Source organism: Rhamphochromis sp. 'chilingali' (assembly GCF_963969265.1).
Source record: "Rhamphochromis sp. 'chilingali' genome assembly, chromosome: 13".
Classification (NCBI taxonomy): domain Eukaryota; kingdom Metazoa; phylum Chordata; class Actinopteri; order Cichliformes; family Cichlidae; genus Rhamphochromis; species Rhamphochromis sp. 'chilingali'.
The window spans coordinates 32,537,665-32,561,245 of record NC_137940.1 but is presented as its reverse complement, the minus strand read 5'-3'; the positions used below and the strand labels follow the sequence as shown (position 1 = coordinate 32,561,245).

Below are 23,581 nucleotides of genomic sequence, written 5' to 3'. Positions count from 1 at the left end.
AACTGTAGATATGTTTGAATGCTGTTTTTTCTTAATTAACACTGTCCATGTAAAGCCTGTCTGTCTTGTGAGCTGCAGATGGTGACATCCTTGTAATGACAGCAGACTAAAGTGAGAGTGGAAAAAAAAATGGTGAAATTATATATGTTTTTCTTGCCATGTTTCATGTTATTCATCATCTGATGGTCATTAAATGAGAAAAATGAGCAGATTTTTAATGGTTTTAGCTGTTTTTAAATGTTACTCTTTCAAAATGTATCCTTCGCATTTCAAAAAAAATTAGTCATGTATTTGTGTCTTGATGCATGCTCAGTCATCCAGGTAGGTAAACCCCAAAAGGTTGATTCTGTTCATCTGAATGTAGCGTTTTCAATGGGAGAAACGTTTCATCACTCATCCGAGTGACTTCTGCAGTCTCAGCTGACTGCAGGTCACAGCCATTGATCAATGGTCAGACCATTAAACAGTGGTTGCTGATCAATGGTCATGACAGTTTGCATATTAATAATAAAGGAACTGACCTCACAGCCCACTGTTCGTCAGTGGTGCTAGTTGTGCTGTTTTCTCCATTTATGGATAATGTCTCTCAACGTGGTTCACTGCAGTCCCAAAGCTTTAAAATGGCTCTTAACCGGTTCCAGACTGATAGATGTCACTGACTGCTTCTCACACGTTCATAGGTTTCTTTAGATGGTGGGATGATGTGCTGCTTTTTGAAAGGAGCAATTACTTTTTCGCAGAGGGCCAAGTAGACTTTTTATGCCATTAAATCAAATCTTAATTTCCAAACTGCATTTTGAATTAATTTGGGTACTTATTTATTATTTAATATCAAAATTTATTGGATGATCCACAACATTTATGCCCATATGCAAAAAGAAATTAGGAAGGGAGCAAATACATTTTCACTGCACTGCCTGTCACCCTGTGAAAACTTTGGCAGCATCACGAAACTCTTTTTTATTTATTTTAACTACAAAAATCATCCTTATTCAATATAATTTTCTCCCCTGATGAACTTCACCCCACCTGGAGTGGCCTGTATTAAATTTAAATTCAACATGAATTGAAAACCAGGATCATAGAAGTCATCTAAATAAGTGGAATGACAGGGAATGAAATTTAAAAGTAGCAATGATGCTCCTATAGGTTGATATCCGAATATCAGCAAATAGGAAAACATTAACTGCTGGCAGCGGCTGATGTTGACTAATGTGTTTGTAATGAATATTTCACTGTATATTCGGCACAACTGGAGAATAAATACCACAATTTTTTCTCAGTTTTGTATTATTATTATTATTATTATTATCATTTTAAATATCTCTGCTTAAAAGCTTGTATTCCATTAGTAAAGTTAGATCATTAAGTCAGTACTGAAACACATAATAAAGGACACAGAATTAATATGTATCATTTTAAAAGTTAATGTTATTAATTTGTTGTTGTTGTTGTTGTTGTTGTTTTTTACCTAAAATATAATTATTAATTTACAAAAACTACGTACTATGATGATGAACTTTTCCTTCATTTTTTTCTCTCCCATGTCCCTTGCGGGGCTCCGTAACGTACTATGTAATAATCAGGCGAGCTAATTTGATTTTTCTTTGCTTTATCTCTGTCGAGTAGAAAGCAGCAGTAGCAGAAATAGACATGACCACTGGGTGTCGCCAAAGACTTCCGCGGTCCGCTTGACGTTTCCTTTTTCTAACAGCGAAGAACTCCCAACTTCCGGCTTCGGAGCGCCCTTTCGTTGTATTTTGTCCTGAAATTTGGTTGCGAAGGCAACAAAAAAGCTGCCATAATCGCTCAAGTCGAAGCCCCACGGCCGAGAGGTGGATTCGCTGTGATGTTTTGATGTTTACCGACCGAGCGATGTCTGTGGTGTTTGACGGGAGCCCGCTGAAAGCGATGCAGAGCTCACACACTCACACACCGCAGACTGCCCTGAGGTGAGTGGCAGATATGACACAAGAAGTGCATCCGCAAGATTAAGTCCCACAGCACACGTCTCCTGCTCGGGGTTAACTGTATGAAGAGCAGTGGGGCATACATTTATATTTCTGTGCATGATTAAAGTTAGTGCTTTAATCCTAGAGTGCATGCTTTCACCTTAAAGAAGACAAAACACAGTAAACACCTAAATTTGATTTGATCACTTTGATTAGTTTAAAGTCGTATCAAGCTTATGTTTTTACTTATCAGTGAAATAACAAAATATTTTTCATTACGAATACTTTCTGTGCGAGGTTAAAAAAAAAGATTACTTCACTGGATCAAAATTAATCTGCTGCTTTTCTAGTAATAGTTAAGTGTTTTTTCCTTGATGTGACAACAGTTCTTTGGCTGTCTTTTCTTTTAAATGACTAATCAATTAATTAATTGATGAAATAATAATCAGAAGAGTTATGATCAATATAACCTCAACAAGGGCTCAGATTGGGCCATATAAGCTTGAATGGTTCACATATAGTTAAAATGGGACCACAGTCTAGTATGTTGGATGGCACGTGACTGATACTTGGCCAACTAATGTTGTTAACGCTGTAAACCTGGACACTTCTTGGTTTCATTATATTTATTAAATTCTACTTTTAGGACAAAGAGAATACTAACAAATTAAAGATAGAAATTACTGTTATTTTGATCATCACATGATCAATATTATTTTAAACATAAAAAAAAAATCCAGATCCAGATTTAGAATCTCGATTTTTAATCTAGAGCTCATAAAATAACAAGTGAATGCCTACAAAAGCCCAAACTGACGACCATCAACTAATAGTTTTGTTTGACTTGAACATAATTTGTTCATAATGTTATAAAACAAAGAACAGCAGGACATACTGGCATTTCTTCAGTGTTGTCATTGGTCAGTTCTCCACACGTAGTTGAGCTTAAATCAAAAGCCCAAGCTTCTACATTTTAATAATAACACCAAACAGTTACTTGCTAGCTTTGCCACTTGTAGTTCATATATATGTTGTGGAAGGAAGTTTTGTCACAGGATGTCACTTTTGGTTCTGTAAGGCCTTAATGGGTGTTGTTCACAACTTCTTCATATATTCACACAGAATATGTTAGCAGTGATGTATTCTTAGATCATTATGGCCGTCCTTATCATTTTTAGCTTGTTGGTGAGACACCACTCACTTTCCTCATGTCTACTTTCTCCTTCTCTAGTACCCAGGAACTGTCTCAGGAGATCAAGTCCTTCATCAGTGGCGTTGACACCGTTCAGGGCCGGAAGCTTAGCGTCCGAGAACATGCTCGATGCGCTGTGCGCCTGCTGCGCTCAGTCCCGGCCTGTCGTGGGGCGGTCTTGGAGCATCTGCGAGGCGTGTACGATGAGCATGTGTCCGCCTTCCTGCACAACCTAGAGACGGAGAGTAATGCCAGCACTGGGGTCAGCTCCAACCTGGAGGACATTATACAGGTGTGACTACAAAAATACACCATCATAAAATAAATATGCACATATTGAAGCTAAAAAAGATTTTTAAAGGTAAATTTGTTTTATTATTTCTTTTGTCTGTAGGAGATTCACGCCGTGCTGTCAGAGTTCATCCGTCTCAACCCCCGAGCCTGGGCCCCTCTAGTGTCCACCTGGGCTGTGGATTTACTGGGCCAGCTGAGCAGCAAGCATGCTGGGCGCCGTGTCGCCCCCCACTCCTCCAGCCTCAACGAGCTGCTTCAGCTCTGGATGTCTTGTGCTGCCACTCGATCTCTCATGGAAGCCTACTCTCAGTGTCTGGCTGCAATGCTGGCCTGGTGCCCCGATGCCTGTGTCGATGCTCTTTTGGACACTTCAGTTCAGCACTCCCCTCATTTTGACTGGGTGGTGGCTCACATTGGGTCTGCCTTCCCCGGTACCATCATCAGCCGAGTGATGGCATGTGGACTGAAGGACTTCTGCTCTCATGGTGCTAAGGACCAAGGGCTGCTTGTAATGGGAGTGGATAAAGGCAGCAGAGTGCCAAAGATCGGCTCAGTGGTGGGAATCCTTGGACACCTCGCCGCTCACCACTCCGACAGCATCCGGAAAGAGCTGCTGAGGATGTTCCAGGAGAGTCTCAATCCGTCGAGCCCTCTATCTCCAACCTCATCTTCAACATCCTGGGAAAGCTCCCCTCAGCTTCGTCGTGCTGCGGTGCCGTTTCTCCTGCAGCTGGCAGCAATGTCCCCAAACCTTTTTGGTCCTGTGTCTGCAGAGCTCGTCGAGTTGTTGCGCCCCCCTGTCCTGCTCCAGCTACAGGCCGTGCTGCAGGGCCTCCCCAGAGAGGAACTGGATAACATGCTGGGCCTGGTTGTGCATCTCATTAGCCAGAGCCCTTCGGGAGGGGCCCGGGTACTCAGATTTCTGGCAGACACTGCGACCCCAGCTTCAGTCATTATCTCAGGCCCAACTCCCTCACCTCACGAAGGAGTCCGAGAAGGTTGCGACCGCCTCCTGCAGATGCTGCTCCTGCATCTCCACAAGTTAGTATTCAACCGCACTGATGGAGTTGAGGTCAACCCCCATCACTCTGCTTCCTCACAGCCCCAGAGGGTCATCCCGTTCTTGGAGGAGCTGCAGTCTCACATTGGTCAGCTGTGTGCTGAGACGCTGCGACTGGAGAGGAAGCGTCATCTCTGGCTGCACCAGCTGCTATGTCTGCTCTCAGTTTATGGGGGTCCCAGCACAGCAACTGAGGCCCTCTGCCAGCTGCTCACTCAGGCCCGCAATCCAGAGGAGTTGGCTCTGGCCTGGCAGCTCCACACCACGCTCTCCTCTTGCATGGCAGGCCTCATTCCTGCTGCCATTGCACGTAGCGTGGCGCAGATCCACACGCACACTCTGGGGCCTCGGCAGCTTAGGCAGCTGCTGCTCAACCTGGCTGCAGCCATCCAGAGTCAGGACGAGGAGAGAAGAGGAGCAACAGGTGCTCAGTCCTCCATGGTGGTCCAGGTGGGCTCGGCGGTCTCAGGACACCTCCATGATTTCTGCCCACTTCTTCTCCACGGTGACCCAGCTGTATCTCACGCTGCAGTACGCCTCCTGTCCTGCAGCCCGCTCCCTCGCACCTGCTCCCCAGCACAGCTGCTCCAACTCTCTCGCGCTGCCGTCACTCATTTCTTCCAGGCTCTGCGAAGGAGAGGAGAAGGAGGGAAGGCAGGGAGAGATGGAGGGCAGGCAGGTGAAGCAGTGAACTGCTCCGTTCTTCTACTGTCCCGTTTTGCCGCATACTCTCCTCTTACGCTCAAATCAGTGCTTCAGCAGCTGGTTGAAGGAGCGCTACATAAAGGCAACACTGACCTATTTGGAGGGCAGATCGCAGACATGTCTGGCGCCCCTGTGCCTTCCCCATCTGTGTCGCCTGATGTTGGAGCCTCTTTGCTGGACGTCAACTGTCGGTTTGGTACCACCGTTAATTTTTCAAGTAGTGTGTGGTCTGTGTTTCACGCAGGTGTGATTGGCAAGGGACTAAAGGCTCGCACCATCATACAGCTGCCTGATCCATCCTTAGTCATACAGGTGAGTGTTTAAAGATTGCAGAGCAGTTAAAACTATAAATAGACTAAGGAAGTGGGGTTTTTTTTATGTATTTTTACTGTAAGTTGTGCATAAAAATTATTCGTCCATGTGACTCCTATGAAATGTTCAAACAGAGGAAATAAATCTGTAATAATGTGCATGTTTTCGTCCTCTTTTCTCTGTAGAACATTCAGATTCTGCTGGCAGTTATTGTCAAGTGTTGCAGCTCCTCCGGTCTGAACGGCTCACGATCACCGTCTGACCCCGATGAGCCGCCACCCATCAACGCGGAGGCAGCCAAGGTTGTTGCAGTCACAATAGTGGAAAACGTCTGTCCCGACGTGGCCAATAGCGAGTTATCCTGGCCCCCAGAAGAGCACGCCCGCACCACAGTGGAGAGAGACATCCACATTCGGCGCTGCTTTGAGGCCCACCCTGTGCTCTTCCCTCTGCTTCAGGTCGTTGCGGCTGGACGACCGGCTCTCTGCTACTGCTCAGCGGTGCTCCGAGGCCTCCTGGCCACTCTGTTGGCCCACTGGGAGGCATCTCGCGAGGCATCATCCACAGACTCCCCATGGCACCTCCAGGCTTCCTGCCTCTTGGTGTCCTGCATGGGAGAAGGCCAGCTCCTGCCACCCGTCCTGGCCAACGTCCACGAAGCTTTCCCTCACCTGACTCCCTTCGAGGTGAGGCTGCTGCTGCTGGCTGTGTGGGAGTACGTAAGGGGGAATGGGCCCATGCCCCAGAAGTTTGTCTTCAGCTCGGAGAAGGGCATGTTCTGCAGAGATTTCTCACGGGACGGCGACGTAGCAAGATACGTGGCGCCGATCCACAGCGTGCTACATAAAAACATTGACAGACTGGGGCACCTGTGCTGGCGATTCCAGCTCTGAGGAGTGACGGGGAATAAATAGACTGTAAAATGGAGGGATTACTGTGTTACGGTCCAAGAGCGGACCCCAGAGTTTCAGTCACTGTAGTTCACTACCATATCAGTAGAGGCTTGTGCGCGTGCATACCTTTTTGTACCGTTTTTAGACTTGATACATTTCTAACTGGTGAGAAACACAAATGGCACATGTGTACATAGTGTGCATACAGAATCTGGGATGTAATGTGTTTTAATGTGTCATTTTGGTTCCAAAAATACATTAACTGCTAAATCATTTACAGACTGTTTTGTATAATTTTCACATTGTTTGTGTTCTATAATGGAAACACAACTTTGCTTTCTTGTTGTGTACATGACCTCTTCTTTCAGCTACTTTTCAAAAAATAAACCTTTTGTTCCAGAATTTGACTTAACTTGAGGGTTCCTCGTTGTTGTGATCGTCAGAAAGTTGTATTATTAACAGTTTACAGGCTCTTTTTGTGTTTGAGCTTCGCTAATTTTGATTAAATGTTAAAACAAAAAAAATAACTTGCAAAGAAAGGTTAAGACACTCTAAATAAGGTAAAACAAAAAGACGATTATCAAATCATCAATCCTGGACTTTACAATAGTCTTAAAGTTGTCTTTGAATAACTTTGATTCTACAATTTACAGATAATCTGTATTTCACAAAAAAGAAAAGGTGGATGAAGTGGAGGTAGTCAGTGGAAGCTAGCCATAATATATATGTGTGTGTGAATGGGAGGGAGACAGGTGGAGTGATCAAGGTGGATGAGTTTAAACACCTGGGCTAAACCATCCAAAGCAATGGGCAGTGCACAAGAGAAGAAAAGACAGATTTGTGGCAGAAGGATGACAGAAAGAGTGAAAGGGAAAGTTTACAAGATGGTAGTGAGATCGCAAAAAAGACAGAGGAGGTGGAGCTGGAGGTGGTAGATGATAAGATTTCCATGAGGGGTGATCAGGATGGACAAAATTAGAAGTGAGTAGATCAGAGGAACAGCTCTATGGAGATTAAAAGGGTGAGATAGTTTGTCGCAGAGGGAATGTATTGAGCAAAGGAAGTTAAAGATAGAGACCATAGTGAAGGTTCATGGATGTAGGGAAGGATTACATGCTGAGGATGGAGGCTGATAATCTGTGGCGATCCCGAAAGGGAGCAGCCGATAGAAGAAAAACCGGACCACTGACATGAGGTCCAGAGGGGAAAACACGCCTAAATCATGGACGAGCATTGATCTTTAAGGCGATTACGTCCATTTGTGTTCCGTGTGTGTGTGTGTATACATCTGCCGATCGTTATGATTTATAGCACGGCTGTAGTACAGTTGCACGCATCGGATTGGCTGGAAATGAATCCGGTGGGACAAAGACTCCCATTTGTGCACTTCACTGACTGGAGCCTGGCGATGACGTGTCCGTGCCTGAGAGGATACATTCATACGTTCATCCTCTCTTTACAGCCAGAAAAATAACATAAAGATTAAAAAACATACTCTTTACAGTGTTAACCGCCACATATTGACCTGCTATTTGAAAAACACGCGTAAATATTAGCGCAGTTGCTGAGTATCCTATTTCTTAACGATCTTTGTTGCGGAGTGATTGGGGGCGGAGTCAAGAGGCCGCATAATCAAGATGGCCACCTTCACTGCAAGGTAGGACAAAGCAGTTCCGTTGTTTCATCGCCAATTTATTCTTTTTTTCGAAATATTATCAGTGCGCGGGAGGACAGAGTTTATCATCGTAGTTGCACATCGTATAAGCGTGAAAGCAAACTCACTGTTTCGGGGTTTAACTGCCGCAAAGTCGGAAAATTAATGCGGGAAAAATTCGATATTCCCCTCAATTGAATTGAATTGGATTAGCGACTTGACAGGCTGGCTCTTAGTAAGGTTAGCACCTTATCTTGATCCGGATTGCTTAACGATAACACTGCTGTCAGACAACGGGTGCATTAGTGCGTGTGTAAAAACGTAGACGTTTATTTAATGTTAAATTAAAAATTCTTAGCGGTTTCCTGTTGTATTTTTTCCGTCTTGAGCACTCTCTAGCTAGCCCGCTTAGCTGATTGCGTTAGCTTTTACTGCCTCTTTTCCTTGTCGGCAGTCTGAACACATCCCCTCATCGGGATTTTTACAGTAGGGCTGGGAATGAGTCTTTAATTGCAGGACCAGCGTCTGAGGTGAGGACAATGGGGTGCTTCTTGTTAATATGCGCACCGTGTGCTGGGTGAGGAAATGGGTAATTGTATAGCTGCCTGTCACATCGTTTTAGCACCATAGAGACCAAAGTCCGTCTGTGTGTGCTGTCTGTTACCCAACTCCTGTACTGTAGTTTGGTTAGCTCTGCCAGGCGTTGCATCCAAATGTGATTGCACGCTGAAGCTAATGTTCTTGTCTTTGCTTCCCATTACAGGATGGCGCCTCTCTTGGTAGTCGGGCTGGCTTTGTGCCTCAGCGGGACTTGGGCTGTGGACAAAGGCAATTTCAAGACCTGTGAGCAGAGTGCTTTCTGCAAGTGAGTTCCCAAAAGACAAACTGCTCATGAATAAAGCGGCACATTATTGCAGAGGTTTATAACTGGTGTCGGCTCTTGGTTTGAAATGTTAAACAGGCGTCAGCGAGCTTTGAAGCCTGGAGAGTCTCCTTATCGAGCCCTGCTGGAGACCATGGAGCTGACCAACACCAGACTCACCCTGCAGCTCATCAATGACAACAACAAGGTAGATTACAGAAAGGGGACAACAAACATTTGCACAATCTGTAAAATATGATTTCTCTATATTTCTTTTTTACTTGTTTTTATTGCTTTTATCTTTATTTATCGCATTAATAACTGAATTATTAGGCTAACAAATCACTTTTCCCTTGTTTTTATGTTTTTGAACTATCAGCTGAAATAAAAAATGTAAATCCCATTTTCCAGGGTAACCTCTTTGTTATGTGAAATCATAGTGACCCATTGCTAAACCCAGTGTTTTCCTATGCTGTGTTTGTAGAAAATGAGGCACCTGCCTTTGCTTCTCACTGTTCTCATTCTCACTTTGTGCTTGTGTCGCAGGTGCGTCTGTTGCTCGAGCTCTACCGCCTCCAGGGAAACATAACGAGGGTGAAGATTAACGAGCTTAAGCCTCTGAAACCTCGCTATGAAGTCCCAGACGTGCTCATCAGGGAGCCTACCACAGAGCCGTGAGTGTCCTGTGAGGGTTTCATAGGTGGGTGGAGGTTTTGATGTTGGGAGTCAAGCCGAAAACACAAGAACAGGAGGGATACTTATTTCAAAGGATCTTTAAATAGGCAGAGCAACAGAAAATATTTCATGATAACATCAGCTTTTTTAAAGGTTAGGTAAAGTGAGGGTGTGAATTCTGAAATTTCTACTTTGACAAAGATCCGTTAATAAAAGGGATGCCTCTTTTATTAAGGCAACACACACTCAGATGTCACTTAGGAATTATAAGATGAAGAATCTCTCAGATTTTCCTTGTTAAATGAAAGAAAACCCATCATATGGTTCATGGCTTCTCTGCACCTCCTGACTGTGAAGGTGTCAGGTGAGTGAGAACTGAAACTTTGAATAGAAATTCTTCCAGTAAAACAAAAACTTGTAACTGTTTCAGATAATTTCTTCTCTGTCTTACAGCTTATATAAGTATGAAGTTATGATTAATGAGATGATAATAAAAACTATTCAATTTAAGTTCCTGACCTTGCATTTCTTCATCAAAACTAAATCCTCACTTCACATTTCGCTCTCTCTCTTTTTCCTTTCAGCCTGTCTGTCTTGTCTCAGGACGAGAATGGTGTGGTGCTGTCCCTGGGGGTGGAGTCTCAGAGAGTCATTATTAGCGCCCGGCCCTTCCGACTGGACATCATGGAAGGAAGCGACGTGCTGATGTCTCTGAACTCACGCGGCCTGCTGGCCTTTGAGCACCTGAGGATGCGCAAGGACACGTGAGAAACCCACGCATGCACACACATTTACAAATGCCAGCCCTCTCTTTGAATCCACGTCGTCACTCCGTGGATGATTTCTGTTTTTGTTCCCATGATATGGTTTGTTTTTTTGAGTATTGTCTCTGACTCGTTGTTCTGTCCTCTTCTCCCCTATCATCCTAGTTTCTCCTATAAAGTAACTAGCACAGTGGCTAGCGTGTGGGATAATATCAAGAGGGTATTCTCTAGGTAAAGACCCTTAAGATTTGTGTGTATTCTGTCCCATGTGCTAATGCTGCCAGTAGTGACATAAAATTTAGGCCCACACATCATATCAACTGCTGTATTTACCCTCAAATAAATGTGATGGAGAGAGAGGGTGTGGGTGAGTGTGTGCATGGTGTTTGATTTTTATTTAGATTAAGGGATCATTCCAGCCCTTCCTCTTAGCATAGCTGTGATAGACCGTCTTTACAATGACCATCAGAAGACCCAGAGAGATTATCTGGCAGTGTCTGCTTTAGGCCTTTTAGTTACTGTCTGCGTAAATCAATGTTTTGTCAGATCAACGTTTGATTAACTGTACTCCTTTAGTATTGCTCTAGCAGCTCGTCTGATAAATTCATCTAACACCGCAACTGCATGACTGACTGGATTTCTCAATCTGTTCTTTTGAATGAATGATTCAGATTTTCACTCTTGCTTAATTTATGGTCAGAGCTAAGTGCAGAAATAATGTTAAGGTCCAGATAAGAGCTATGATGTGGCATTACACACACACCAGGGTTTCCCACAAACTTATTTTAGATCTACCAGAGATTATGTTGCTGCCATACATAGTATAAAAGAGAGGGATAGTATGATGTTTTATAAATCACTGAGATGCTGTTAGGGCTGTTCGATATAACGATATATATTGGATGACGATATTAAAAACGTCTATCGTTTCATTTTACGCTATTGTTTGTTTCGTGGTGTCGCAAAATAAACTGTTTACGGCAATATTTTTTTCACCGTTTTGATGGTCACTGTAGTGGCTATATTAATTTCTTAAAATTCTCTCTTTCTCTTATATTTAATATAACCACACTACGGACGGACAAGCGCCTGTTTTTATGTGTTGTCGTTAGCAACAACGACGGTAACAGCATCGCCTTTCCGCTTGTTTATGTTCCACATAAACCTTTCACAATAAAGCTCAAGATCCTGTTGAGACTTTTCAAAATAAACTGAATCACGTGAAGGAGCAGATTATTTACAGGTGAGAATGAAAAAAGAGACGTCAGGTGCTAAAAAATAAACCTTAGACTCAAATGTTAGAACAGGCTTTTCCCCGCAGCACGCAGTGTAATAAATACTCACAAAGAAAACGGCGGCTGTTACAACTTATGTCTAAAAATGTATCGTTTCATGCATCGGTTAAAACACTCGACTCCAGCTACATGAGGCGCAGCTGGAAACACTTCACGCAAGTCGAGCTGCCCGAGATTCACAGAATTTACAGAAAATGTTACATTTTTGTGATTTTTTTTTTTTTTTTTTTTTTTTTTTTTTTAATATATCGTTATCGGGACGATAGAATTCTTATATCGGGATATGAGATTTTGGTCATATCGCACAGCCCTAGATGCTGTCACCATCTTGGTGTTTTGAAACCAGATTTGGTTAGAGAGAGGTGGATGATTGTGGATTGAGGGTAACCCTCCTTCCTGACACTTAGCGTGACCAAAATGTAAGCAATTGACTGTAGACTTCAACAGAACTTGAGGTGTTTCTGCAGCCACAGGTTGCAGCGCTTAATGGTGGTCTAGCAAGTTCCAGGTTCACCAGTTGCTACACTGAGCCCATCTAGGCTGCAGAGCATAATAATGACTAACATCACCAAATAGAGTCCAAGACAATGGAGTTACGTTTATCTGCATATAAAATATGTATACGTTAATGTAAGATCATGCATAAACTCACAAACACCCCCTAACTTCTCCTGCCACAAAGTCAGTGGGAGACAGTGCATGTAGTCTGTGTCCTGCCTCTTAGTTCTCAGGCATTACCTCAATTCCCAAACCCAACAGCAACATCTCTCTTTGTGGTTATATTTCAGTTTGTAGTTGTGCGTGTTCTTGGTGTAAGAACTGACATTGGAGCTATTTTAACCAGCAATACAGTGCTTGCTGTCTGCATTAACAGGGTTTTAAGACAAGCTGTTGTTTACACTTATCCCTGGCATGTATATCACTGCAATTCATTTCAAAACTTTGTCGCAAATGTGTGAAGGGTCTTTTGGTGGCTTACTCTTGGTTACTTTCAGTTTATGCCTGATCCACTGGGTACAAGTCCTTTGGGTGTTACGTGCTACAGCCTCTGGAGCTCCTGTACTATAATGTGTAGCTTGAAATAGCCACAAGGCAGGGAGTTGCTCAGTCCCTTTTGTCATTACAGTAATTAATGGTAGATATGGTCAGATGTCAGTGTGGTGACAGCGGGGCAATCACCAACTTGTGTTTGTATGTCCCTTTCCTTGAATCATAGTTTAATTATCCCATATATTACCACCATCACAATATCATCAAGATGGCCTGACTTTGCCAAAGTAACACGCCTTTCTTTTTCCCCATACCCCTCCTCGCGTTGTTCTTTATGCCATGAGCAGTCAGGCAGACCCAGAGGCTGAGAAGAAGGAGGAGGCTGATCCAGCAAACCAAGCAGAGGTACTGCACAATAAAATCCACTCTCTTTCAGTCTTCCCCTCTTGATTTAAAACCACCATTTCACTGCTGCATCTCAGCTAGATCTGAGTAACGTGACTATTTCCCCTGTTTGGCTAACAGACAACAAAGGAAGAGGAAGAGAAAGTAGAAGACGGGATGTGGGAAGAAACATTTAAATCGCACACAGACAGCAAACCTAATGGTAAATCCTACTTGTGATTTCAGTATCGGTATCATAATGTCTGCATGTCAGTGTGTGTGTTCAACCCGAACACACACACTGACATGCAGACATGCCAGGTGGTGAAAAGGTGTTCTCTTTGACTGATGTTGGATGTGTTTGCTCCTCAGGTCCATCTGCTGTTAGTTTAGATTTCTCACTGCCAGGAGTCGAGCATGTTTATGGCATTCCAGAACATGCAGACACTCTCAGACTCAAAACAACAGAGTGAGTGCCACCAGCATTTTACATGTAGAATAGATTTCATTATGAAAAATGCACAGATGTTTTATGCATGCCTGTGTTTGTGTGTTCCAGTAATGGAGATCCGTATCGACTCTATAACCTGGATGTGTTCCAGTATGAACTGTATAACCCTATGGCCTTGTACGGGTCTGTCCCAGTGATGGTAGCCCACAGTGCCCAGCGAACTACAGGCATCTTCTGGCTTAATGCTGCAGAGACCTGGGTGGATATTAGCTCCAATACAGCTGGAAAGGTATGTGGGGGGGGGGGGGGTTGTCATTTCCTCCAAGAAGTCTTGATCTGGATTGTTACTTAAAGTGAATTTTGTTTTCGTTGTTGTTTTTTTGTTTTAGCCATCAGTAATTATATCAAAAATATAAAAGCGTCTTTTGTCGTGCTGCTCTCTTTCCAGACTGTTTTTGGGAAAATGCTAGATTATGTTCAGGGCTCCAGTGAGACACCACAGACAGATGTGCGTTGGATCTCTGAAAGCGGCATCATTGACGTCTTCATTATGCTGGGACCAACTCCTAAAGACGTCTTCTCTCAGTACGCCTCTCTTACAGGTAGGAAGTGTCAATACTGCTGAGACTCTTGTGTAAAGTTGTATACACAAATACCACTAGCATTCATTTAATAGTCTTAATGTTTTAATGGTTCTTATCGAGGGCCTGTTGGGATTTCCTTGTTCGTTAGCAATTGCTTCTGGCTGGGAGCACAGGAGTGGTACCCTCGAGCTAAAACGTCTCGTTTCAGTTAGGCAGTAATCTACTGGGCTGTATGAAGGCCCAATACACGATAAAAAAATCTTATGTTGAACTCTGACTATTCAAGGATACAATCTATTTTGCTATTTTTATTTATTTTTTTTAGCTTAAAATGAGCAGTCCAATTTATTCAGATTTGTTTTGATATCTCTTATTCATAAGAAATATTCCAGTCTCCTTAGTTGTAATAATGTTTATTAGATTCATTTTTTTAGCCTAGGTAAGCAGCTGATTGTAATCTGCAGAGTATTAATTAATACTGAGACAGTTTTTCAGTGAACCCAATAATTATATTTGGTTCACAAATTCCCTCTATTTGAGATTGCTGGTAAATTTAAACAGAAGTGATTAAAATCAGTGGTGATTCATGAAAGCGTCTGCTCAAACGTATTGTATTTCAAGTCAAATTTTTATTAATCTTTTATATTATTGATCCACTGCCTAATGCCAGTAATAAAACTACCAAATTTGAATAACAGCTCTTGACTGGCCTCTTCCTTGTGGTTATCAGGCACTCAGTCTTTCCCTCCCCTGGCTTCCCTGGGATACCATCAGTGCCGCTGGAATTACAATGACCAGGAGGACGTGAAGTCGGTCGATGCCGGCTTTGACGAGCACGACATCCCCTATGACTTCATCTGGCTTGATATAGAGCACACCGATGGGAAGCGCTACTTCACCTGGGATCCGCACAAGTTTGCGACCCCGAAGGAGATGCTGCAGGGTCTCATGGACAAGAAGCGCAAGGTACAGATGGAAATATGACGATCACAGTGATATGATGCACAGTTTGATGGGTGTCTGGCCAGAACTTCACTTCACTTCTTTTTTTTTTTTTTTTTTTTTTCTTTTTTTTTTACTTTTCTAGATGGTTGCTATTGTGGACCCCCACATTAAAGTAGACAGCAACTACAAGATCCATAATGAAATCCGCACTCTGGGTTTCTATGTCAAGAATAAAGATGGTGGCGACTATGAAGGCTGGTGCTGGCCTGGTAAGAGAGTGAGAACTCCACATCAGTATTTCTTTATCAAACATGAAATATTTCTCTAATATTTGTTCTCTTTGTTTTTCCTTGGGTTGGATGACATCTGTTAGGAAGTGCCAGTTATCCAGACTTCACTCGTGCAGACATGAGAGCCTGGTGGGCCAGCATGTTTGCCTACGATCAGTATGAGGTGAGCCTTGAAGACATGAAGTTGCTAATCTGCAACTAAAAGTTTACCTATTGAAGATACAGCGTGACTCCTGTGTAACTGATATATGATGCTTTTGTTACATTTTTGTTTTAGTAAACAAAATTTATTTAATATATTCTCACATGAAACTGAACCACCTGAGCTTTCCACAGTTGGCTTGTAACTGAATATTCATTCAAGCTTGAACTTTTTAGGAGCAAAAATAAATAAATAGATTTTCCATAAATTTGTTTAATCTCATCTCAAAATGAAATCTAATCTGTTCACTCTCCAGGGCACCATGGAGAACCTGTATACATGGAACGACATGAATGAGCCATCAGTCTTCAATGGGCCGGAGGTCACTATGCACAAGGATGCAATGCATGGATCCTGGGAGCATCGTGATATACACAACCTGTATGGTTTATATGTGGTGAGTGTATTTCACTGACCTTTCTCATTAATAATTTTTTTTTAGAGAACCTATAGATTATTTGGAGTTTGTTACTTTGTTGGAGGACAGATAATCGTTGGCATCCTTTTATTACCTCTTACTGAAAATAAAACTCCTTTAAAAAGGAATAAGAGATCCTAAAGTTGTATTTGGTAACTTACTGTAAATGTTAGTCTGTTTTCCTCTTATTTATCGATCTCTTTATTATCGACAGCAAATGGCCACGGCGGAGGGTTTGATCCAGCGGTCAGGAGGAGTTGAACGACCATTTGTCCTGACCAGGGCCTTCTTCGCTGGGTCTCAGCGCATCGGTGAGCCATTTTCTTTCTTTACTTTCTTGCCTGCTCTAATGTAGACGTGGCATCACACGTCGAACAGCTGACGTTTACAGGATGCAGTCTTCTTTGTTTACATTTGGCGTTGGCTAGACCAAACACCACTTTAAGTTTGTTCAGACTGAGCCGTGAAAGGACCCTCGACTCTTGGACAGTAAAATTATCAATGCTCATAAAATCCAATTTACTTTTCATAACAAAAAGAATTGGGTGTTGCATTATCTTGTGTGTTAAGGTTTGTTTTTTGGCTCTTAGGTGCTGTGTGGACAGGAGATAATGCTGCTGAGTGGGACCACCTGAAAATATCCATCCCCATGTGTTTGAGTATGGGCCTGGTTGGAATCTCTTTCTGTGGAGGTGAGTGCAACCCTCCTAGGTTCTCTGGTCAGCTTACAATGGCCATCGTGTTCAGTTTCATTCTCAGCATCAAGAGCCAAATGCAACTCTTGATGCTGCTGCAAATTTTTTGTTTTGTTTTTTCCCCCCTTTGCCTCATTTAATGTTTTGCCCTCTGTCAGATAACTGTTCGAACCTGATTTAACTTAATTCTTAAGGCTGAAACGCTGCTCTGCTGCCACACTGGAGACTGAAATTACCACCATCATTACAGCTAGAGGTTTATAGTCCAGGCCCAGAGAAGTGATCAGAAGTCATCAAAGCTCTGAGCGTGGGACTTTCCAAACCTGGAGGCAGCATTTCTAGTTCTATCAGTCCTCAGATTTTCCTTTCCTTTTTATTTATAGTACTTACAAAGTCTTGATGTTTATGAAACCTCAAATGTGGAACAGAACAATGCTTAAAAAACCCCTTTATTTGCTACCTTTTAATATTTAGCTATACTGCAGCTTTCAAATAGGTGTGAGTGTGCAGCATCGAACTTGAACACAGCAGTAAAACAGGACTGAATTTTGAAAGGGGAAAATGCATTCATTCAGATCAGTTTTACGTAATTGTTTTGACTAATATACAAATCCCTCGGGTGTTTGGTAAGGTTGTCATGGAAATGGGCATGAGGCATTACCATGGTGAGCCCATATTCCCATGTTAAATCAGCTGCAGTCACATAAATATTGATTTGGTACAAAATCCGCTTTAAGAGTTGAGCTCTAAACACGGATTATTTCAAGAAGTTTGTGTCGTGCCGTTTTGCGTTGTCAACCGAGGCTATAATGTCCCTCTCTGTCTCACAGCTGACATCGGTGGCTTCTTCAAGTCTCCCAGCACTGAACTGCTTGTGCGTTGGTACCAGGCGGGTGCTTACCAGCCATTCTATAGAGCCCATGCCCATCTGGACACGCCCCGCCGCGAGCCCTGGCTGTTTGGTCCAGAAAACACTGCACTGATCCGTGAAGCCGTGCGCCAGCGCTACACCTTCCTGCCCTACTGGTACCAGCTGTTCTACCGCGCACATGTGACGGGAGAGCCCGTCATGAGGTGATGATTTTGGTTAACCTGTATGTATTGACTGTCTATCCACAGATAATTGTACTCTGAAGAGGCCTCATTTGAGCAAACTGCTGTTTAAAATTTATCTAATATGTCAACTAATTTTAAGGCAGTTATTTGATTGCTTTTAGAGTTTATAAATAAGAGTGATGCATAATACCACACGAAAAGACAGTGTATTCAAGTAGTTACTGCAATGTGCTGTAAGACAGAGGTGAATATTACTTTCCCAATCAAGAGAAATGGAATTTCAAATCGGGAAAGAAAAAAATCCTTTATTTGGGTTATATATCAGGTTATAAAAATATATTGCAGTGTGGCTGATTTGTGTAGTATATTGTGATGCAGATGCAAATATTGTGTTCATGTCTATTGCAGACCTCTGTGGGTGGAGTATCCTCAGGATCTGGCTACTTTTGCTCTGGAAGACGAGTACTTAATCGGTGAGACACATAACCAAATTTGAGGCCTTCAGTATTCATCAAGCATCCACAGTGATAACTGCAGTTTGTCATTGAAAGACCCCCCTGAGTGATCTGGGATTAAAAGCTACCCAAAGTAATCCTTTAACAGGTTCTTCTACAGAAACCTTGCTGAACTAAGGCTCCCTTATGTTCAAAAATGCAATGATCCTTAGTGGAAATTTATTTATGTCACCTTATTGCGCTTTCCTCTCATGCGACTCACCTGATGCATCAGTTGATTGTGTTGTCGTGATTAGGGCTGTTTGATATAACGATATGTATTGGATGACGATATAAAAACGTCTATCGTTTGTTTCGTGGTGTCGCAAAATAAACTGTTTACGGCAATATTTTTTCATCGTTTTGATGGACACTGTAGTTGCTATATTAATTTCTTAAAGTTCTCTCTTTCTCTTATATTTAATATAACCACACTACGGACGGACAAGCGCCTGTTTTTATGCGTTGTGGTTAGCAACAATGACGGTAAAACCATCGCGTGTCCGCTTGTTTATTGTAAAAGGTTTATGTGGAACATAAAGCTCAAGATCCAAAATAAACTGAATCACGTGAAAGAGCAGATTATTTACAGATGAGAAGTAAAAAAAGAGCCGCCAGGTGCTAAAAAATAAACCTTAGACTCAAACGTTAGAACAGGCTTTTCCCCGCAGCACGCCGTGTAATAAATACTCACAAAGAAAACGGCGGCCGTTACAACATATCTAAAAATGTATAGTTTCATGCATCGGTTAAAACACTCGACTCCAGCTACATGACGCGCAGCTGGAAACACTTCCCGCAAGTCGAGCTGCCCGAGATTCACAGAATTTACAGAAAATGTTACATTTTTGCGATTTATATCGTTATCTGGACGATATAATTCTTATATCGGGATATGAGATTTTGGTCATATCGCACAGCCCTAGTCGTGATGTGTGATTTGAGTGTGGTGCTCTGTAAGTGATTTACCAAATGGCACTTTAAACCCACACTTAGGACTACATGCAACACAAGACTGTTCAACACCACATCAAATGACAGGAAGTGTAACAAGGTGACAGAGCTATGGTTGCACTGACACAAACAAATGGTTTGTCAGGTGAGCAGCTAACGGGGACAGTCTGATGCTCAGACCGGTCTTGTCACAGCTGAAGTTACAGTTCAAAGTTGGGGAGGAAAAAAGTCACAAGTCGACACGCATGTGAACATGATTTTGGCTAAAATATAACCTCCTATGTAGCTTCCCTCAGTTTGTTTCTTTCCAGCTGACAAACTTACTGCTTTAGGTCACTGTTTTCCCTTCTCTATAAATCATGTTTTGGAAGTACAGGTTGTGTAGTGGGGGTACACTATTATTTATGTTATAGAGTTATCTACAACTTGCTTCTGCTGCCATCAGGTGGCCAAAAATACCTGTTATCTCGGTTTAAATTGACTTCTAATGTTCAGACACTTGAATTAGAAAATCTGTGCAGCTGTGCCTGTCTGTGCGGTGGTGCTTCACTTTGTCAATATGACAAATGAGGATAAAACCCTGAATCCAGTTGTTCCAGTCAGGCAGGCATGTTTTGAAATGGTTGGCACTTCCCCTGACGTCATTTTAATTCTGCCTCAGGACGAGACTTGTTGGTGCACCCAGTTGTTGAGGAGGGAGCCAGAGGAGTCACTGCCTACCTGCCTGGCAAAGATGAGGTAAGAGGAAGAAACGGAGGCTTTTATTTTGACACACGTATCTTTGATCTTTTCAGACGGGCGTATCTTAATGTGTGTGAACATGTGTTATCAGGTCTGGTTCGATGTCCACACCTTCCAGAAACACAACGGAGCCCAAAACCTTTACATTCCCGTCACCATGAGCTCTGTAAGTGTCAAACTCTCAGCTTAACTTTTTTTTTTTTTTTTTTTTTTTTAAGCTCAATGTATTTTTTTATCACATTTCTCATTAGTAGCCTTGGTGTTTTGTTGTTAGATCCCGGTTTTCCAGCGCGGCGGTTCCATAATTCCCAGGAAGCTTAGAGTCCGCAGGTCCTCCACCTGCATGGAGCATGACCCCTACACTCTCTATGTGGCTCTTAATCTCCAGGTAACTGAACTGCACATCCTCTGTTGCTACAGTGCTAAGTAATGTTGAGATGTTAATGACAGGTTTTAACCATTTATTTAATGCATTATTTATTTTGATAGAGAACTGCAGATGGTGAGCTCTACATAGACGATGGCCATACCTTCAACTATGAAAAGAAGGAGTTCATCTACAGAAAGCTTACCTTTGCCAACAAAGTCCTCTCTTCTGTGTGAGTGACGGATATGTTATCAAAATTCTCTGAATAAAATATAAAAAAAACCATGATGTCACTATAGTTACACTTTTAATAGTCTCAGAAATGTTACATTATAAAATATAAACACAGTGAAACTGAAGAAACGTTTCCACATGCTGTGCCAATCTATTCATGGACAATTTCTTTAATCTTAAATCTGTTATTGCTATGTATTTAACTCTGTGCCTGCCTGATCCACAGTAACCTTGCTCCTGATGCCAAGTTTACTACCGATTCCTGGATTGAACGTATTATCGTACTGGGAGCCAGTAAACCCAGCAAAGTTACCCTTAAGACTGCTGGTAAGTGCTTGATATGAAATCATCTTCAGTTCGAATCTGCATGTTGAAGCTCCTTTCAAATGTTTTAAATGTAAGCATTTACTGGTAAGCACTCATGGAATTAAAAACATTGTGATGTGTGCCATTAAAGTGGGATATAAGATAAAAAGGGATGTACTGGGTGAAATTTCATGCTCCAGATTTGTATCTTTATGCTAAAGTAGATTTGCATGAAACAGTTATAAATAGTCACTATTTAGCTTTTGATAGGCCTTGGATGCAGCTCCTCAATTTATCCAGTGCTTGAAGTAAGCCACCTTTCTCATGCCCCTCACAAATAGAAAGTTTGAACATGAGGTGGGTGGGGCTTCTCAATGACATGCAGATTCAGGACCAGGAAAAACTGTACAGACAACACTCTGAAGCCTGAGGATATTTGTTTATGCTACGACCGTGTTTAGTCTGAGCATCAACAACTGAAACGGGCAATGGATGACCAAAAATAAGGGAAAGGATCATGGATATTCACCATTTTCTACTCTTTGCTGATTTCCCCTTATTTAGTTTCATGCTGTTTAAGTTGTTTTCAAACTCTTATTCAGATGGGATGGCAGCTTTAGGATCTGAAAGATTTAAGATGTGAAAATTGGCAATCTGTTATGGATTTATGTGAAAAATATGCAGCTTCTAAACTTAAAATCCCCTGATGTTTGTTTTCTTACTTTTTTGTTTGTTTACAGATGGCCAAGAGAAGCAGCTGGAGTTCGATTTTGACGCCTCCATGTCTGTTCTGACAGTCCGTAAGCCCGGCATGAACGCAGGGGCCGACTGGACCGTGACATTTCAGTAATCGTGAAAGATGAAAGAGGAGGAAGCAGGAGGGGGGAAAATGACTGATTTGAACCGAAAGTGAGCAGAGGGAGAGAGAGGGAAATAGAAAAAAGGCACTAATACCCATAACTAACTAAAACAGAGTAAGATAGGCAACATGGTGGGGGGAAAAAAGGATACACAAGACACTGATTACACGCACACAGAGATTCATGTATACCTGTTAGTCGATCTGAGCCACTTTACTTCTCAGCCATTTCCCTTGTGTTCACACTCTAATAGGTAACAGAGAGAGTTCAGGGTTATTGCTAGATGAACAATTATGTTTTGTCACATTGCTCGATCTGTTTGATTCATGTCATTGTTAGGAATCTTTGGGGTAAGACAAACTTTTTTTGTTTTGTTTTTTCGTCCACTTCATTTTCCATCCAGTTTGCCTCAGAAAAACCCCCCCAAACCAATCCACTGTTTTCCATTTAAAATAAAGGTTCACATTCAAAGCCTCCATCTGCTGCTGATCCTCATTGAAAACTCTTTTCATTCCTCTTTTAAGAAAAGCACTTAACTTGACTTAGATTCAGGCTGTCTTTGTTTGTTCCCTGTATTGCAGAATTTGTGCACATGGTTAATCAACCGGCACCAATCTGGTTACTTACCTGCTGCTCAGTGAGGGGATTTGCAGCTGTTGTTTAGAACAAAGTTGGCAATGGGAATCACTTCAGGGGACTGAACCACTGACAATTTGTGGCTCATTCTGTTGATGTGCTTTCATTGTTTTCATTTTTTTGTTTTCCTGCATTGTTCAAGAGATTTTCCTTAAATGCACTTAAAGAAGAATGAGAACTGAAATGATTCTGTGGAGGTGGGTTATGCTCCACCTAGTCAAATGATCTGACCTTTTTGTTGTAGTTTTGTTCTAGGAAGGTTGTGTTTTTGTTTTTTTTGCTTGATTGCTTTTATGATCACAACCATACGCTTAGTTGCATTTTTGTTGGTGATGAACTGGTGGAAATGGAAGTGAAGGATCGGACTTCAGCTCTCAAAGTTGTCAGATGTACTTTAAAAAGATGAGACCAAGTGAAAATAAAATTGATCAAATGTAAACCTATTGCCTTCTATGAGTCAGTAATTCATAAATGTTTCTTTATATGCGCCTGGTCCTGTTTCATATTCTGAGTGGAGTATCACTTCTAAAGCAGCCAACTGGATATGGTGGTATGCATTATATTAAACCTACACCGACTAGATTCTTTAATAGGTGCGCATATTCAACTGTTAATGCAAGTGTCTAATCTACTAATCACATGGCAGGAACTCCTTACATTTAGGGATGTAGACATGGTAAAGATGGGCTGTAGAGTAGAGCATCAGAATGGCACTAAAAGCTGATAGAGAAGAAACAGTAATCTAATAACTGCTTATTACAATCAACCATGTTAACGCTAATTATCAAGTATCTTACTTGCTATTTGACAGTGGAAAGAGGTCAGGGGGCTCTCATCTCTTTTTGGCTGCCTAAAACATTGAACCTTGAAGCAGAAGAACATGTATGGCTGTGTTCAGAAAAATGGTAGTTACTGGAATCAGGGCTGGACTGGGACAAAAAATCAGCCCGGGCATTTTGACTAGAGACCGGCCCACCAGGTATTATAGGAAAAACCATAAAGCCTTTGAATGAAAACAAATGTCGTTGTGACAGTGATGTACACTGTCTTGTTGGTACATGTGTATCAATCTAATAAACTTAAACCTACATCATCCTCCCTATGGTATTCTAAACAGTACTTAGCCGAAACCCAAAGACTGCTTGGTTGAGTTAACTTCTACAACTATCTACAACATATGGTGGAAACCTGAAATTAAGACAGAGAAGACTAGAGGTGAGACATGACCATTACTGAATATAAAAAATAAATGACAGATTTAGTGATATTTTCATAAACTATTTATTTACCACATCAATAAACATGGCAGGGCAAAA

At 42.1% G+C, this 23,581-nt stretch overlaps 2 protein-coding genes across 4 annotated transcripts; both read left to right on the top strand.

Moving 5' to 3' along the window:
* The first annotated feature begins 1,698 nt into the window (after positions 1 to 1,698).
* On the top strand, positions 1,699 to 6,820 carry ints5 (integrator complex subunit 5). The gene is made up of 4 exons (XM_080900602.1): positions 1,699 to 1,952; positions 3,184 to 3,436; positions 3,539 to 5,515; positions 5,701 to 6,820. The coding sequence occupies exons 1-4, from the start codon at positions 1,858 to 1,860 to the stop codon at positions 6,406 to 6,408; spliced, it is 3,033 nt and encodes a 1,010-aa protein (XP_080756728.1). The 5' UTR covers positions 1,699 to 1,857; the 3' UTR covers positions 6,409 to 6,820.
* Positions 6,821 to 7,814: 994 nt separating this feature from the next.
* On the top strand, positions 7,815 to 22,704 carry ganabb (glucosidase II alpha subunit b). Of its 3 annotated transcripts, none has more exons than XM_080900460.1 (25): positions 7,815 to 8,065; positions 8,826 to 8,927; positions 9,024 to 9,132; positions 9,471 to 9,598; positions 10,184 to 10,363; positions 10,529 to 10,594; positions 12,996 to 13,053; positions 13,174 to 13,255; positions 13,405 to 13,501; positions 13,592 to 13,772; positions 13,932 to 14,085; positions 14,798 to 15,033; positions 15,155 to 15,281; positions 15,386 to 15,465; positions 15,761 to 15,901; positions 16,137 to 16,233; positions 16,513 to 16,614; positions 17,448 to 17,691; positions 18,082 to 18,146; positions 19,783 to 19,859; positions 19,954 to 20,028; positions 20,137 to 20,250; positions 20,352 to 20,461; positions 20,690 to 20,790; positions 21,510 to 22,704. In XM_080900460.1, exons 1-25 carry the CDS (start codon positions 8,046 to 8,048, stop codon positions 21,617 to 21,619), a joined length of 2,856 nt encoding a protein of 951 aa, XP_080756586.1. In that variant the 5' UTR covers positions 7,815 to 8,045; the 3' UTR covers positions 21,620 to 22,704. The 3 variants fall into 3 exon arrangements, with proteins under 3 accessions (XP_080756586.1, XP_080756588.1, XP_080756587.1); XM_080900461.1 differs by lacking the exon at positions 7,815 to 8,065 and adding an exon at positions 8,155 to 8,592; XM_080900462.1 differs by lacking the exon at positions 10,529 to 10,594 and having other exon boundaries at positions 7,817 to 8,065.
* The last annotated feature ends 877 nt before the right edge of the window (positions 22,705 to 23,581 follow it).